The following is a 15,454-nucleotide window of genomic DNA, read 5'->3' on the forward strand; positions in this document are numbered from 1 at the left end:
AACACTGGCAACAATTCTCACTCAGAAAGCATACATTGTCACTCATAACACACTGCCCTAAAAGGGAACTAAGAACAGGGAGCATTACATAAACCATGAACTTTTCTCTTTGAAGTTTGAATGATTTTTCACATAAATCAGTATTTAATTATAGAATAAGAATAACACCTTTTCACTTTATTGACTGTACTAAAGTAATGTATATGTAACAAGAATGAATCAGAAACAAAGCCATTTGCTTCAATAGCCTGTATTTTTTTCTATATCTTTGCATATAGTAATTTACTTGTAAAAAAAGGAAAAGTTTAAACAAAAAACAAATTCCTAAAATTCCAGGGCTGCAATAAAACCAGGTGTCTAATCCAACCCTGGCGGTCTTCAGGAGAAGTGTCTCCACACCCTGTTAGTCTTCAGGAGAAGTGTCTCCACACCCTGTTAGCCTTCAGGAGAAGTGTCTCCACACCCTGTTAGTCTTCAGGAGAAGTGTCTCCACACCCTGTTAGTCTTCAGGAGAAGTGTCTCCACACCCTGTTAGTCTTCAGGAGAAGTGTCTCCACACCCTGGCGGTCTTCAGGGGAAGTGTCTCCACACCCTGGCAGTCTTCAGGAGAAGTGTCTCCACACCCTGTTAGTCTTCAGGAGAAGTGTCTCCACACCCTGTTAGTCTTCAGGAGAAGTCTCTCCACACCCTGGCAGTCTTCAGGAGAAGTGTCTCTACACCCTGGCAGTCTTCAGGAGAAGTGTCTCCACACCCTGGCAGTCTTCAGGAGAAGTGTCTCCACACCCTGGCAGTCTTCAGGAGAAGTCTCTCCACACCCTGGCAGTCTCAGGCGAAGTGTCTCCACACCCTGGCAGTCTTCAGGAGAAGTCTCTCTACACCCTGGCAGTCTCAGGAGAAGTCTCTCCACACCCTGGCAGTCTTCAGGAGAAGTCTCTCTACACCCTGGCAGTCTTTAGGAGAAGTCTCTCTAAAACCCTGGCAGTCTCAGGAGAAGTGTCTCCACACCCTGGCAGTCTTCAGGAGAAGTGTCTCCACACCCTGGCAGTCTTCAGGAGATGTCTCTCTAAAACCCTGGCAGTCTCAGGAGAAGTGTCTCCACACCCTGGCAGTCTTCAGGAGAAGTGTCTCCACACCCTGGCAGTCTTCAGGAGAAGTCTCTCCACACCCTGGCAGTCTCAGGAGAAGTGTCTCCACACCCTGGCAGTCTTCAGGAGAAGTCTCTCTACACCCTGGCAGTCTTCAGGAGAAGTCTCTCTAAAACCCTGGCAGTCTCAGGAGAAGTGTCTCCACACCCTGGCAGTCTTCAGGAGAAGTGTCTCCACACCCTGGCAGTCTTCAGGAGATGTCTCTCTAAAACCCTGGCAGTCTCAGGAGAAGTGTCTCCACACCCTGGTAGTCTTCAGGAGAAGTGTCTCCACACCCTGGCAGTCTTCAGGAGATGTCTCTCTAAAACCCTGGCAGTCTCAGGAGAAGTGTCTCCACACCCTGGTAGTCTTCAGGAGAAGTGTCTCCACACCCTGGCAGTCTTCAGGAGAAGTCTCTCCACACCCTGGCAGTCTCAGGAGAAGTCTCTCCACACCCTGGCAGTCTTCAGGAGAAGTGTCTCCACACCCTGGCAGTCTTCGGGAGAAGTGTCTCCACACCCTGGCAGTCTCAGGAGAGGTGTCTCCACACCCTGGCAGTCTTCAGGAGAAGTGTCTCCACACCCTGGCAGTCTCAGGAGAAGTGTATCCACACCCTGGCAGTCTTCAGGAGAAGTCTCTCTAAAACCCTGGCAGTCTCAGGAGAAGTGTCTCCACACCCTGGCAGTCTTCAGGAGAAGTGTCTCTACACCCTGGCAGTCTTCAGGAGAAGTGTCTCCACACCCTGGCAGTCTCCAGGAGAAGTGTCTCCAGACCCTGGCAGTCTTCAGGAGAAGTGTCTCTACACCCTGGCAGTCTTCAGGAGAAGTGTCTCCACACCCTGGCAGTCTCAGGAGAAGTATCTCTACACCCTGCATTCATGGCATCCAGATCAAGGACATCTGGTCATGTCGATGGTGGTCATAAACCTTCCACCTCCATGCAGAGAAAAAGTATGGAGGCAGGAATCGTACATCTTGGGATGTGCAGCAAACCAGTCTGCGACTGCAGCAGAGTGATGGAATGGCACATTATCCCACAGAACGAAGGTAGGGGAGTTTCTTGCCCTTCTCTCCTCCGCTGGCACAAGTCAATTATGCAGGTCATCCAGAAAATAAATGAGCCTCTCTGTTGTAGGGGCCAATAAATGGTTTGTGTAACAGCAAACCATCACAGGACAGTGCAGCACACATTGTGATGTTAGCTCCTCTCTGGCCGGTGACATCCATAGTTGCTCTCTGTCCAATCACATTTCTTCCCCTGCGGCGTGTTTTTGCCAGGTTGAATCCAGCTTCATCCACAAAGATGAATGTGTGTGCAGTTTGCCTGGCTTCCATCTCCATTACTCTAAAATACAGTAAATCCACAGTTTTACAGTACTGTACATTATGTATAGCTGTGTATGTACCTGTTTGGTTATTGAACAGACATCTTACCTGGACATGTTGATACCGGTGTTCTTTCACACGTTCACCGTTTCTCTCAAAGTGTACAGTGCTTCATCCTTTTGTTTCTCTGGGACTCTAGCAATTCTCGTTGTGCTGACCGTATTCAAATTCCCAAAAGTGGTATTGTCTGCCAGCACTCTGTCCCGAATTTCCCGCAGTTTTATTGTATTGTTGCCCATTACCATGTCAACAATGGCAATTTCCTGCACATCTGATAATATTCTGCTTCTCCCTCCTGTGGGAGGCAACCTTTGGATCCTACTGAAAAACACAAAAATAATCAATATATTTCAAAATGTCAGTACATGTAAAAAAATACTGTACTGCACTGTAATATGTAGTTTAATTATCATTGAATGATGCACATCTCACCTGTTGTTTTGCCGGGAAATGTATACTATTGATGCAACGGTTGCATCTCAAGGAGAGACCATGGTTTACAACATGGTCAATAATTGTGTCTCATCTCATCAGAGACCACCGCTCTTGTTCTTCCTCTCCTTTGTCCTCCACACATTCTCCTTCTCCCTGACACTCTTCTTTCCCCAACAACCTATCTTCCTTGATCCATGTTTCCAAATGAAATCATTCCCAAGCCGTCGTCTTTTGTCTGTTTGGTAACAAGACTAAAAACAGGACACTTGGGTCGGCTTTCAGCTGAAATTGCAGTCAGCTGTGTTTGGAATTATAAAATATTCTGCTGAGATGTTCTATATGCTTCAATCTGGTTACTGCAGAAATGAAAAGCATTTGCCATCATTCTGTTTTGAATGTGTTTTTAACAGTTTTGGAAACAGTGTGTTTGCATTTGAAAACATGTGCTGCAAATATATAGTTTTGCAGGTGGTGTATGAATGAGAAAAGAGTTCATGGATTTCAGAGAATGTGGTCATTTGTAACGATGTGCGCTGAGAGTCAGGAAGCAAGTTGAGGGAGTGAGTGTTTTAACAAATAAACACAACATAATACAAAACAAGAACAACGCACAGACATGAAACAAACAGAAACAATAACGCCTGGGGAAGGAACCAAAAGGAGTGACATATTGGGAAGGTAATCAGGGAAGTGACGGAGTCCAGGGGAGTCTGATGACACGCAGGTGCGCATAACGATGGTGACAGGTGTGCGCCATACCGAGCAGCCTGGTGACCCAGAGGCCGGAGAGGGAGCACACATGACATCATTGAATGCATTTTGTGTGAAAGCAATGAAAAATTAATCACAGTTTGGTCCACATACATTTCTGTTTCGCTGACTGTGTGAAAAGTACTGCATGTACATTTAAAACATGTTTAATTGGGGAGGACCGGCTCGTGGTAATGGCTGGAGCGGAATCAGTGGAATAGTATTAAATACATCAAACAAACCAGGTGTTTGATTCCATTCCATTTGCTCTGATGCCATTATTATGAGCCGTCCTCCCCCCAGCAGCCTCCGCTGATTCAGAGGCTGTATTGTTTTGTTGGGCATGCGTACAAAGTCAAATACTAGTGCTTTCACGTCATAGTCTTCACAATGTTGCGCTACAGCTGGACTGAATGCTATCGCTATGGAAGACTAGTATAAGAATACAGTCAGGTAACAGCTCATAGAAGTAGGGTTACTGTAAATGAGTCTAATGACAGTCTGTTAAGTGACTCACAGTGTGACTGGCTCCAACTATATTGAGGTTTCAAAGGCAAAGAGATGATGATGAATGATTTTCTGTCCGTCCTCCATTTCCCTTTCATCAATCTGTAGAATCACATTAAGTCAATATACTATATCTTACTAGGACACACGCAGTAGACAATTCTACAGGAGTTTTGCTGAGAGAGGTATCAATTCACAGACATTGGATGTCCTAATTTTGCATCAGTTATTCACACTTTTAAATTGTGAAATGAATTAGGTCTACTTTGACCATTCCTTTTTAACGACTTGTCCAAATGAATCAAGAACATGTACTTGTAAGAGTAGGATAAGTCCATTGAAAAACTGATGTGGTATAGCGACCTCTTGTGGTCACACGGGGCTCTCACAGGGTTGTTGTCTGCTTGAGTTAGATCAACGGCTCACCATTTGTGGCCTACTTCTTTGGAATACTTAGTCTGACTGAAAAAGCAATGCAATCAAACTAGTTAAGCATAATGACTAGACATCATTATCTGATGTAGGTTTAGTTTGTCTTTCATATTTTATATATTTACATACATTACATACACATTTAAATATATACTTGTTTTAAAAAAAATGAAAAACGACATACAAGTTGATTAGAGATTTCACTTCTCCTGTGGAAATCGTTCACTTCTGCTGCATAAAAGTCACTGTGTCGCCATGGAGAGATGACTAAGAGAAAGCGGTCCAGCCGATGGTCAAATAAAGAAATAAAAGACTGTCATGGTGCAATACCTTGGGATGACAAAAGAGGTTGCTACATGTACTTCCCTAATGAAATAGCATGCAGTATGGGTGCATCTCATACTGAAGTGGCTTCCTTTCCTTTCCTCCTTTCCTTCATCCCAACTAGGCACACACTGGTTGAATCAACGCTGTTTCCATGTCATTTCAATGAACCAAAGTGGATTAGATGTTGAATTGACGTCTGTGCCCAGTGGGTCTGCACATATGTCGTTGGATAGAGTTGGACAGGTTAAAGCAAATACCTGATGAAGTTAATCACCATGTTGCTTTCACCTTTGCTTTATTTTCAGATCAGTGCAGATGAGGAAGATGAGAAGAAAAGAGGAAGCAGCATTAGACTATTGAGATGCACCCTCACTCACAGGGGTAGTGGTGGAAACCACATGTCCTGGTCTCTAGTCTATATAACTCAGCACATCACTGTCCCCCTTCCACTTTTCACTCTCTCTTTCTCTCACACACACACACACACACACTCAATCATCATTTCACCATGGGCAACTTTGCTGCCAACGAGGGACTTTCGGTCTTTGTCATTGTAAGTCTGTCAAATTCAATTCTATAATTACTCCACATTTCTGTTTTGGGGTGTAATGTGCTACTGATCTAACCAGGTGAATTGGGTCTGTTTTAGCTGGTATGGCTGGGAATCAACGCTTACCTGTTTGTCCAGTTCTACATGAACTTCCTGACTGAGAGATGGTTCTACACACGGGTCCTTCTTGGGGTAAGTTTGAGAACCAAAGTCCTTAGATTTTCTATTTAAGAAATTATTTAAGATTTCATACTCTGCTCTTAGTGTATTAGACTTGGCAACCCAGAACCAAATATGGAGTGCTGGCCTCTGGCCAACTGTTGTCATCTGTCAGCAGGGCCTGCTGTATTACATATTTAGCACGTAGACCTTTATCCTTATTTGATTTTATATTTACATGTATATTGTACAGTTAGTAGGTCATTCATATTGAATACGTGTAGTCCATATTATGCCTAACCCCTCTTGTCTGACAGAGATTGAAACAAAAGAGGAATCACAAGTTGATGTGATATCTTTACTCTGTGGTTACAGCTGTGTGTATGACTGACTATGTGTTCCTCACAGGAAGCCCAGGTGGCTAAACTAAAAGTAGCAATGACCAGAAGTGAAACTGAGTCTGCACTTTACTCTACGCTCCTCTCACTCCTGCTCAGTCCCTGAGGGCCCCTTTCAATTGAAACCAGTAACCAGAAGTAAAAAAAAATAGATTCAAACTGTAAAAAATGGTGTTGTTCGACTAATTATTCCCACTTCCTCTCCCTCTCTATCTAACCCTACTATCACTCCCCTCAGGATGCCCTCTCCTGGGCCAGGGCTCCTGCAGCCTGTCTCAACTTCAACTGTATGCTTATTCTGCTGCCAGTCTGCCGGAACCTTCTGTCCTTCCTGCGCGGCTCCATTCAGGTAACACAGACACACCCCGACCCTATTTCATTCAAATGTGTATGGGTAGTCATCTATAAATAATAGCTGTATCACATTTTTTCAAACTTTTCCTACACGTTCAGTGTTGCAGTCGCACAGCTGCTCGACAACTGGACAGAAACATCACCTTTCACAAGCTGGTAGCTTACATGATAGCATTTCACACAGGTACCCTACTCACTCACTTAGTTTGCTTTACATTTGCCTTTGATCGTCTTCATTCGTCTTCCTTGTTCATCAAGCAGATGTCTCTGTACAGATTGTAATCTTTACTTTGCCTTTGTCCTTGCCTAGCGGTCCACATCATCGCCCACCTGTTTAACTTTGAGTGGTTCATGGGAGCCCAGCTGTACAGGAACAGCAGCTCTCTGCCCTTTGTGCTGTCCCAGATTGGCACCGGAGACAATGCCTCCTACCTAAACCCCATCAGGACTGACCAGACCGTGAGTATTCTATTAGCTACAGATTTTCATTGTTCATTATGTCTATGACTACCTAGGACACTGTATTCATTACGTTTATAACTGCCTAGGACACTGTGTTCATTATGTCTATGACTACCTATGACACTGTGTTCATTATGTCTATGACTACCTAGGACACTGTGTTCATTATGTCTATGACTACCTAGGACACTGTGTTCATTACGTTTATAACTGCCTAGGACACTGTGTTCATTATGTTTATAACTGCCTAGGACACTGTGTTCATTATGTCTATGACTACCTAGGACACTGTGTTCATTATGTCTATGACTACCTAGGACACTGTGTTCATTATGTCTATGACTACCTAGGACACTGTGTTCATTATGTCTATGACTACCTAGGACACTGTGTTCATTATGTCTATGACTGCCTAGGACACTGTGTTCATTATGTCTATGACTACCTAGGACACTGTGTTCATTATGTCTATGACTGCCTAGGACACTGTGTTCATTATGTCTATGACTACCTAGGACACTGTGTTCATTATGTCTATGACTGCCTAGGACACTGTGTTCATTATGTCTATGACTACCTAGGACACTGTGTTCATTATGTCTATGACTACCTAGGACACTGTGTTCATTACGTTTATAACTGCCTAGGACACTGTGTTCATTACGTTTATAACTGCCTAGGACACTGTGTTCATTATGTCTATGACTGCCTAGGACACTGTGTTCATTATGTTTATAACTGTCTAGGACACTGTGTTCATTATGTTTATGACTGCCTAGGACATGTTCTAATGTCTTATGTAGTGCTATAAAGGCTTTAGGAATGCATAACATGTAACAGAGTATTCTGTATTTAATGTAGCTATGTCAAGAGGTCAGTTCTGACCAAGGACAGAATGTTGACAATTGATAGCAGATTATGACAGAGAGGAATCCCCCAGCATAGAAATAGAATGATAATGTATTTCTATGTTCCTCAGCCCATAACACACTATGACTCCTTCATTACTCATTGGCTGCCTCCTCTGAACAGAGAGATATAATATATGAATAAAACAGATTGTAAAATGATCAGCAAATGTCCCACTTTTTGTAATATTAAAGCAAGTTCATTTTGCTAAGTCAGAAGGAAGCATTTCTGAACATTACCGAATTCCCTAAATAGGTTGAGCAGATAGTCCCAAACACAGCCTCCACACTCCCTCCGAGGCAACAACATGACTGCATTACTCTGAAATCCCCCTTCTCTGATTGGGTCAGAACCCAACCATAGTGATGTTCACTACCATCGCGGGGTTAACGGGCGTGGTCATCACCTTGGCCCTCATCCTCATCATTACATCATCCATGGAGGTCATCCGCAGGTCATACTTCGAGGTTTTCTGGTACACCCATCACCTCTTCATCATCTTCTTCATCGGACTCGTCTTCCACGGCTTCGGGTGAGTCAGTTAAAACTCACAAAAATGTGTGCACATTCATTGTTTCTCCATAATACCCCGTTTGAGTCAGTTGAACATTTCCTACAGAGACATAACATATTATTAGCCTCATTTTAAGATATTAAAAGGGTTCATACATGCTTATAACAAGTAATAAAATTATTATACCTGCAGGTAAAGCCCTACCGTTTTATTTTAAATCTCTCTAAAACGGTTTGCCACAGGCGAATTGTCCGAGGGCAGACCGCTACAAGTCTCCTGGAGAACAAGCCATCGCAGTGTGCAGATCAGTTTGAGTCATGGGGAATGAACGGGACCTTCTGCCCTAAGCCAGAGTTTGCTGGGAACCCTCCTATGGTGAGCTATGACAGCTCTTTCTTTCTACATGACTTAAGTGTCCTGCTTCTTTTTTGTAAAGAACATTTTCTCTGTCGGTTTCCTCTTCAGACATGGAAGTGGGTGGTGGGGCCTATGATCTTGTATGTGTGTGAGAGACTGGTCCGATTCTACCGCTCCCAACAGAAGGTGGTCATCACCAAGGTCAGTGCTGTCCTTCAAGACAGCTTGTACACTCCCAACAGGCAATTTCTCTAACGGACCATTTCTTTTAGATTTAAAGGCAGCGTGATTGAGACAGTCGTCCTTGTTAGAAGGCAGCCCTGGCCAAGAACCAGAATCATGCACTATGCAGTTCACGTCTACTCATCCAACAGTTAGTTGTCTCTTTTGGCCTCCATCTTGTTTTTCTTCCATCCTTCTCCTCTCCAGGTGGTGATGCACCCGTCCAAGACCCTGGAGCTCCAGATGAAGAGGAAGGGCTTCAGCATGGAGGTGGGCCAGTACGTCTTCATGCAGTGTCCCTGCGTTTCCCAGCTGGAGTGGCATCCCTTCACCCTCACCTCCGCCCCCGAGGAGGATCACTTCAGCGTCCACATCCGTATCGTGGGCGACTGGACCCAGGGCCTGTACGAGGCCTGCGGGGGGGACAAGAACGAGACCCAGGAGGCATGGAAACTGCCCAAGTACGTGCTTGAATGCAGAGCTAACATTTTCTACGACCCCGTCCCCTTAACTAATCTTCGGTTAAATATCCATTAGGTTGAATGTCAATGAGGTTTTTGTCGTGCTATTTCTGCACTTCATGTCCCTACTTGACATCATAGTGTAGTTAGTGGGCTGTCATTTAGAATGTGACCATGGGGTTAGTAGTGTTTTCTTTGTACTGTGAAATAACGGTGAGGGGAAGTGCCACAAGAGAGGAAACGTGGTTTTCAGCAGTAGTACATTTCAATAATCGCAACATTGTGTAAGTGTTTAACCAGAAAGTATCCAGTATATTAGATCCTGTCATGTTTTTACCATATAAATTTAATTAGAAGACTATTAAACTGTTATATGACTGTAACTCTCTTCCTGGATGCAGAATGGCAATAGATGGCCCGTTTGGTACGGCCAGTGAGGACGTGTTCGGCTATGAGGTGGTCATGCTGGTGGGTGCTGGCATCGGGGTCACCCCCTTCGCCTCCGTCCTCAAGTCAGTGTGGTACAAACACATCCAGGAGAACCAGAACGTCTTCACCAAGAAGGTGAGAGAGGGGCTCTGTCTGTCTGGTTTATTGTCTTTCTAAATTGCAGTGTAGGGTACTTCCCCATTTCATTCCACCAATGTTTCAACTAAAATGTTCTTCATTGCATTGTGATTTGCTTTTCTATTTCATTTCATCAAGTGAGAGAAAATCTCACTGCTATGAGTGCAATGTTAATATATTTTCAACGTTGACATCGTTCTTTTAGGCTGCTCTTTACTTCTTGTTATATGTCCAATTTGTCATTCAAAATTCAAAAGGGCACTCGCACATCTGAGCTATCTTTGTTGCAGGTGCACGGTAACAGTTGAATAAGATGAGGAAAAAGGAGAAACCTGCACACTGCTCTTGATAGTATCACTGCTCTTGATAGTATCACTGCTCTTTATTAAGCTTCACGCTGCGGCCTCAAGGCCTTCGTCAGAGCTTTGTTTTGTCCATTATGTGAAACGGACAATCTTTCTTCCATCTCCTCGATGCCAGATCTACTTCTATTGGCTGTGTCCTGAGACCCAGGCGTTTGAGTGGTTTGCTGACCTGCTGCAGTCTCTGGAGGGACAGATGACAGAGAAAGGCATGGTGGACTTCCTCAGCTACAACATCTACCTGACCCGCTGGAAAGAGACCGAGGTCAGCACACCACACTTTTCAGTAGGGGCGCAACTTTGGTTTTAGAAGCGGGGGGGACATCTTTAAAAAATGTATATATATCCAGTCGGAAAAAACACTCCAAACACTCCAACCAGCCTACCCGACCGCTCGGAGATGTCCGCATGGTCCTAAAGCACACCTTCGCCACATTTTGTATCACATTCCAATGATAAAACTCTGTGGACAAAAATCCAATTTCAGAATGTGGTCCTCCCCCCGTCCCCAGAGAAAGTTATGCCCCTGCTTTTCAGAGTAATACTGAAGAGAACTAACATTTTCTTAAACTCAAAAGACACATCGATGTACAGATACACAGCACTAACACACACATATTTATGTTGTATGTACAAGGATGAAAGCTAAAAAATCTGCGTGGTCTCAAACTGAATAACTATTGCCCATAGATGAGTGGGACAATGCATAATCACAAAATGAATCTCAAAAAGTTTATTTTTTATTTTTACAAAAGGCTGCTCACTTCAGAGTTCACCATGAGGCAGAGAATGACCCTATCACAGGGCTGAAGCAGAAGACTCTGTATGGGAAACCTAACTGGGACAATGAGTTTACTACTATTGGGACAAAGCATCCAGAGTGAGTGCCATTCAGCCTCTTCTAATCCAAATTACAGCCAACAGAAATGGCATATTCCAGAGACACATGAGTTAGACGTACTTAGATTGTAAAATGTGTTACATGTATAGTTCACAACTTGTGGACTATTCGTAATTAATGTGTGTGTGTCCAGGAAAAAAGTAGGAGTGTTCCTGTGCGGTCCCACCCAGCTGGCTGACGTCTTGGAGAAGCAGTGCCTGTCTCACTCTGAGGCTGGTGTCAAGTTCATCTTCAACAAGGAAAACTTCTGAGACCACAACACCCCTCCAAGAGTACCAATTATTCCTACTTTCCCAAAGTTAGCTTTCAATATTGCTCAGACCCAGAGTATCCTCTGGCTTGTAAGCTGTTTCACATTCCTAAACTGTTGTGTTGTTATCCCCAACATAAACAATCAATTCTTTTTTTATGGATTCTTTGGATGAATCATAGCAACAAAAAGTTTATCAGATCATAGCAACAAAAATGGAAGTAAACTTCACTGTTCTAATCATGACCTTCCACACCCCTCAGTGACATTTCACAATGGGTTTCTTGCACAAATCTGTGAAGAAATTACCAAACCTACCCGCATTTACCACAGAGGCTAGAACGTTATTCTTGTTCTGCAATACAACATGCAAACACAGAAACTCTAGTGTCAAAACTCTCTAGTTCCATTTCCTCCTGTTTCTGGTGTTGTATTTACACGTTTGTATAAGCAAAATAATATGCATAAAGCTTACTTCGTTTAAAATCATATTTTATTTCCACTGCAGCAGGGATAGTGTACCAGACATTTAGCCTTTGCAGCTTTCTTCAGTGTGTAGGTACAGCAAACGTTTGTCTAAAATGAAAATGAGCAGCAACAAAAAGCTGTTTGGGATGTGATATTCTAGTTATCCCAGCTGCAGCTTCTCCTGCTGGACTCAATAGCAGCTGTTTGGGATGTGATATTCTAGTTATCCCAGCTGCAGCTTCTCCTGCTGGACTCAATAGCAGCTGAGAGTTTCTGTAGGCTGGCCAAGTGAGTGATACATTTCAGCGACCAGTGAGCACACTGAGACATGTCAGTCCTATGCGTGTACGTGTGGGAGTTCAGCGTCTCTTTTTACTGAGGTCACAGTCAAATAAACCTAAAGTGCTGGTGAGGAAGTCTTGCAGCGTGCGGCTGATCAACTAGACTGCATAAAGTATTGTGATAACGCTTGGCTAGAGTTGTTCTGCATGGTGTTGTATTTGTGCTGCTTGATAAGTTATACACGGACATCATAAAAAGGTTTAATTTGAACGTTTAATGACATTCAGCTATGGGTCCTACAGTCTATTGATGGCACCTTCCACCCCACAGAATTGCAGGCATATTACTATTTCTATGGAACTTGTTATTTTATTCTTCATTTGTTTAAACAATGATTGCAACTTGAAATGGTGTCTGTATACAATATCCTGTGATCGGTTTACATAGCATTTCCTAAAGCAAGTTCATCTGATCTGTGATGTAAAATAATGTACATAACACTGCTTTTCCTCACCCTATATCAAGGAATTGGGACAACAGGACAAATATAAGCACCCACCAAAATAATGACTTATTCATTATAAGTAAAGCCAACATTATAGTTGGAACATTGGTATCGTAAGGTAGTAGCTTTGAAGACAAGCTGTCATAATAGGAAGATTTCAACTGATGCATTTAAAGTCAATGAATAAAGTGTCTTCAGGGTAGACAGCATTTCAGCCCATCCAGAGCATTTCAATAGATGCATTAAATAGGTCAATGGAACGCAGACCGTGGGGATTGAAGGACGCAGGATTGGCACACATTCAATAAATCTGATCTAACAAAGTAGATATTTGTCAAATCCATCATGATTGATGTATTGTAACGGGCCCACAATGTGGTTACTAAAGTTCGATGTGGATTTATTTGGCTGTTTTCACTGCATAACATTTAGAAGTTGTCCCTTTTCAGGTTTAGAAGAAGTGACCGCTAAATGCTAACTCCCATTCCTATATGCTGGTAGCATAGCTAGCATACAGAAATCAGTGGTCGTCAGTCCGTTTTTCTTCTTCTAGTATTACATTGTTTTTGATTATTGCATTGTTGGGTTTTGAGTTTGCAATAAAGGCATTTCACTGTACTTGTGCATGTGACATTAAAAATGTGACTCTTGATGACATGAACATGTCTTGTCGAATATACAAATAACCACATTTTTCTGGAGGGCAATTAGGAGAGTCGGGATCTTTCCTACACGCATTTCCATTGTTTTGGTCGAGTTCCATTGACCCCTTTACCACATCTATAGCCGTATCGCTGCTTGTCCCATTCAGCATAGAATGTACAGTGAGCTACTGATGACTGAATACCTCCCCTGCAGGATGGGTGAAGCATTGCACCTTCTATAAGCAGTATCAGGGTTGGTCCTGGTCTAGGGGGTTAAGGCCACAGCAAACACACTGACCACACAGTACATGGTGCGGTTCTCCCATTTCACTGTGCAGCTTCCTGAGAGAAAGGAACAGACAGTGCATGAGTCAGTTTGATAAGCAGTGTTTCCTAGGCAGCTGGGGAGGGCTGGTTTAGTGAAGAGACATGTGGTTCCCACCCCAAAGTGCCGCATGTCATGATGACACCCGTTTTGTTGAATGAAAGAAGATTTGAGATAGACAAGATGGCGACATACACATTGACGATTACTTCATGGAGTAAAACTTCTTTTTTTAAATAACGGCGCATTCTCTAAATTAAAACACCACCTGCCACTGGACATTTCATAATATACATGTTTGGCTGAATCAAGAATGAAGTATTGCCAACTTAAGGTTGTTCGAAAATTCTCTGTGCTACCAAACAGTACTTAACCTGTAACTCCCAGTAATAGATGCCAAAAATCTTTGGTTAAATATCATTATCTGGTGTAAGATTTTGTAACTAGGAAACCCTTTGAACTGAGCAGTGGTGACTGTTATCTTACCATCAGTAACAGTGTCCCAGTAGCAGGAGTTAGCTGTGTGGAGACCAGCACCACTCTTCTGCATGACAGCACAGCTAACTGTAGAGAGAGGAACAGGCAGGGGTCAAATTATGATCATCGTTAACAAAATATCAGTAAGAAATTGTGTTTTTTCACATATTTTTCAGCATTGGCACCATACAATAAGTTTGCATGCTGGATTTACAGTAAAATTGTGTTCAATAGGAGATGAAGGCAGCCATACCAATGTACTTGTATGACTTAGTCTGTTTGACCAGCAGGGTGAGGGCTTGCTCCACAATCTTGGCTGTCCACTGGTTCACAGTGTCCTGTCTGTAGCTCTCTTCTCCAATGATACTCTGAATGCACTGCAAGACAGACAGTTTGGACACAGACACACACACACACATCTGAGAAGGCTGGCCCCTTTAGGCATGTGGGGAGCATGGGACCTGATGTGAACAGTGCTGTATACAGAGTCACGTCTATATTGGGGATATGAGCGTTTGTCTTGAGTAATCAGGGGACAAACAGACTGCGAGGCTGGATACGGTTTCACATGATACCGCACTGTCAATTTACACTAAGTAATAGCTAACTAAATCTATATTTCAAAATCCATCTTAAATATCCATATTCCCATTTGGTTATTCAAACGTATTGATGCTGAATCAATAGATAGTTGTTACCTCTTTCACGGAGTTACTGGCCTCTTCAGAGTTGAAAGAGCCCTAAGAAACAATGATGTGTCAGACTTGCACTGGCATCTCTTCAACTCATCACACCTTTCACTGCAGTTACAATGGTCAAAACTCTAGGATTAAAACTGAAATGCAGTAATATCAAGGTAGTTAGGTAAATGTTGTAACGCAGAGATCGTCTAGGTAGTTTAAACTTTAAACAGTATCTAGCTAGTTGTCTTTTCCACTGTAATTGTATGGCTATTTGGCTAGCTAAGAAGATAACTCGGCTAGCTAACAGGCGTTGTTGTGCCAGCCAGTTAGCTAGCTATCTACATTTTGGATTTCATACTCAAGAGTATAGCAACGAAATAGTTGGTAGCATATTCAGTACCTCTTCCCCAGAAAATTCCTCCATTCTCGCCTTCTTAAAAGTGATAGAAATATCTTTTTTCCAGGGAAAATCTGCTTGATAAATGTTAGAGATTTCCTGTTTGTCGTCACAGGTGGTTAACGAGTGGAGGGAAGCAGGTCACAGCCCCAAGAAATGACCTGAGGTTCTGTGAACACTGCCACCTAGCGGGCGAGCCTTAAAATAACACAGGATTAAAGAGGAAAGATCTCGTTGCATTGAAGTG

General features: G+C 43.1%; 2 protein-coding genes and 1 long non-coding RNA gene across 3 annotated transcripts; 1 reads left to right on the forward strand and 2 right to left on the reverse strand.

The window, feature by feature from the left end:
- Nucleotides 1–234: 234 nt before the first annotated feature.
- LOC115119081 (uncharacterized) lies at nucleotides 235–5,036 on the reverse strand. Its single transcript, XR_003861929.2, has 3 exons — nucleotides 2,942–5,036; nucleotides 2,558–2,830; nucleotides 235–2,468 (listed from the first exon to the last, which is right to left on the reverse strand). It is a non-coding gene; the product is annotated as an uncharacterized LOC115119081 (long non-coding RNA).
- Nucleotides 5,037–5,405: 369 nt separating this feature from the next.
- On the forward strand, nucleotides 5,406–13,338 carry LOC115132063 (cytochrome b-245 heavy chain-like). The gene is made up of 13 exons (XM_065023673.1): nucleotides 5,406–5,513; nucleotides 5,610–5,702; nucleotides 6,306–6,416; nucleotides 6,521–6,605; nucleotides 6,732–6,880; nucleotides 8,143–8,324; nucleotides 8,549–8,681; nucleotides 8,772–8,864; nucleotides 9,093–9,346; nucleotides 9,748–9,910; nucleotides 10,394–10,540; nucleotides 11,031–11,155; nucleotides 11,310–13,338. Exons 1-13 carry the CDS (start codon nucleotides 5,469–5,471, stop codon nucleotides 11,425–11,427), a joined length of 1,698 nt encoding a protein of 565 aa, XP_064879745.1. The 5' UTR covers nucleotides 5,406–5,468; the 3' UTR covers nucleotides 11,428–13,338.
- Nucleotides 12,430–15,340, reverse strand: LOC115132071 (dynein light chain Tctex-type 3-like). Its single transcript, XM_029664304.2, has 5 exons — nucleotides 15,211–15,340; nucleotides 14,826–14,867; nucleotides 14,381–14,504; nucleotides 14,137–14,214; nucleotides 12,430–13,667 (listed from the first exon to the last, which is right to left on the reverse strand). Exons 1-5 carry the CDS (start codon nucleotides 15,232–15,234, stop codon nucleotides 13,591–13,593), a joined length of 345 nt encoding a protein of 114 aa, XP_029520164.1. The 5' UTR covers nucleotides 15,235–15,340; the 3' UTR covers nucleotides 12,430–13,590.
- Nucleotides 15,341–15,454: the final 114 nt, after the last annotated feature.

Source organism: Oncorhynchus nerka, linkage group LG2 (genome assembly GCF_034236695.1).
Source record: "Oncorhynchus nerka isolate Pitt River linkage group LG2, Oner_Uvic_2.0, whole genome shotgun sequence".
In the NCBI taxonomy this organism is placed as follows: domain Eukaryota; kingdom Metazoa; phylum Chordata; class Actinopteri; order Salmoniformes; family Salmonidae; genus Oncorhynchus; species Oncorhynchus nerka.

Bases quoted from the DNA above. Each gene is read 5' to 3' on its own strand.
- LOC115132063 (XM_065023673.1), top strand. From the start codon at position 5,469: ATGGGCAACTTTGCTGCCAACGAGGGACTTTCGGTCTTTGTCATT. The intron at 6,606-6,731 runs GTACCCTACTCA...GTCCTTGCCTAG, and splicing joins CATGATAGCATTTCACACAG to CGGTCCACATCATCGCCCAC. The intron at 8,682-8,771 runs GTGAGCTATGAC...TTTCCTCTTCAG, and splicing joins TTGCTGGGAACCCTCCTATG to ACATGGAAGTGGGTGGTGGG.
- LOC115132071 (XM_029664304.2), bottom strand. From the start codon at position 15,234: ATGGAGGAATTTTCTGGGGAAGAG. The intron at 14,505-14,825 runs GTAACAACTATC...TCTGTCTTGCAG, and splicing joins CCAGTAACTCCGTGAAAGAG to TGCATTCAGAGTATCATTGG. The intron at 14,215-14,380 runs GTATGGCTGCCT...CTCTCTCTACAG, and splicing joins TAAGTCATACAAGTACATTG to TTAGCTGTGCTGTCATGCAG.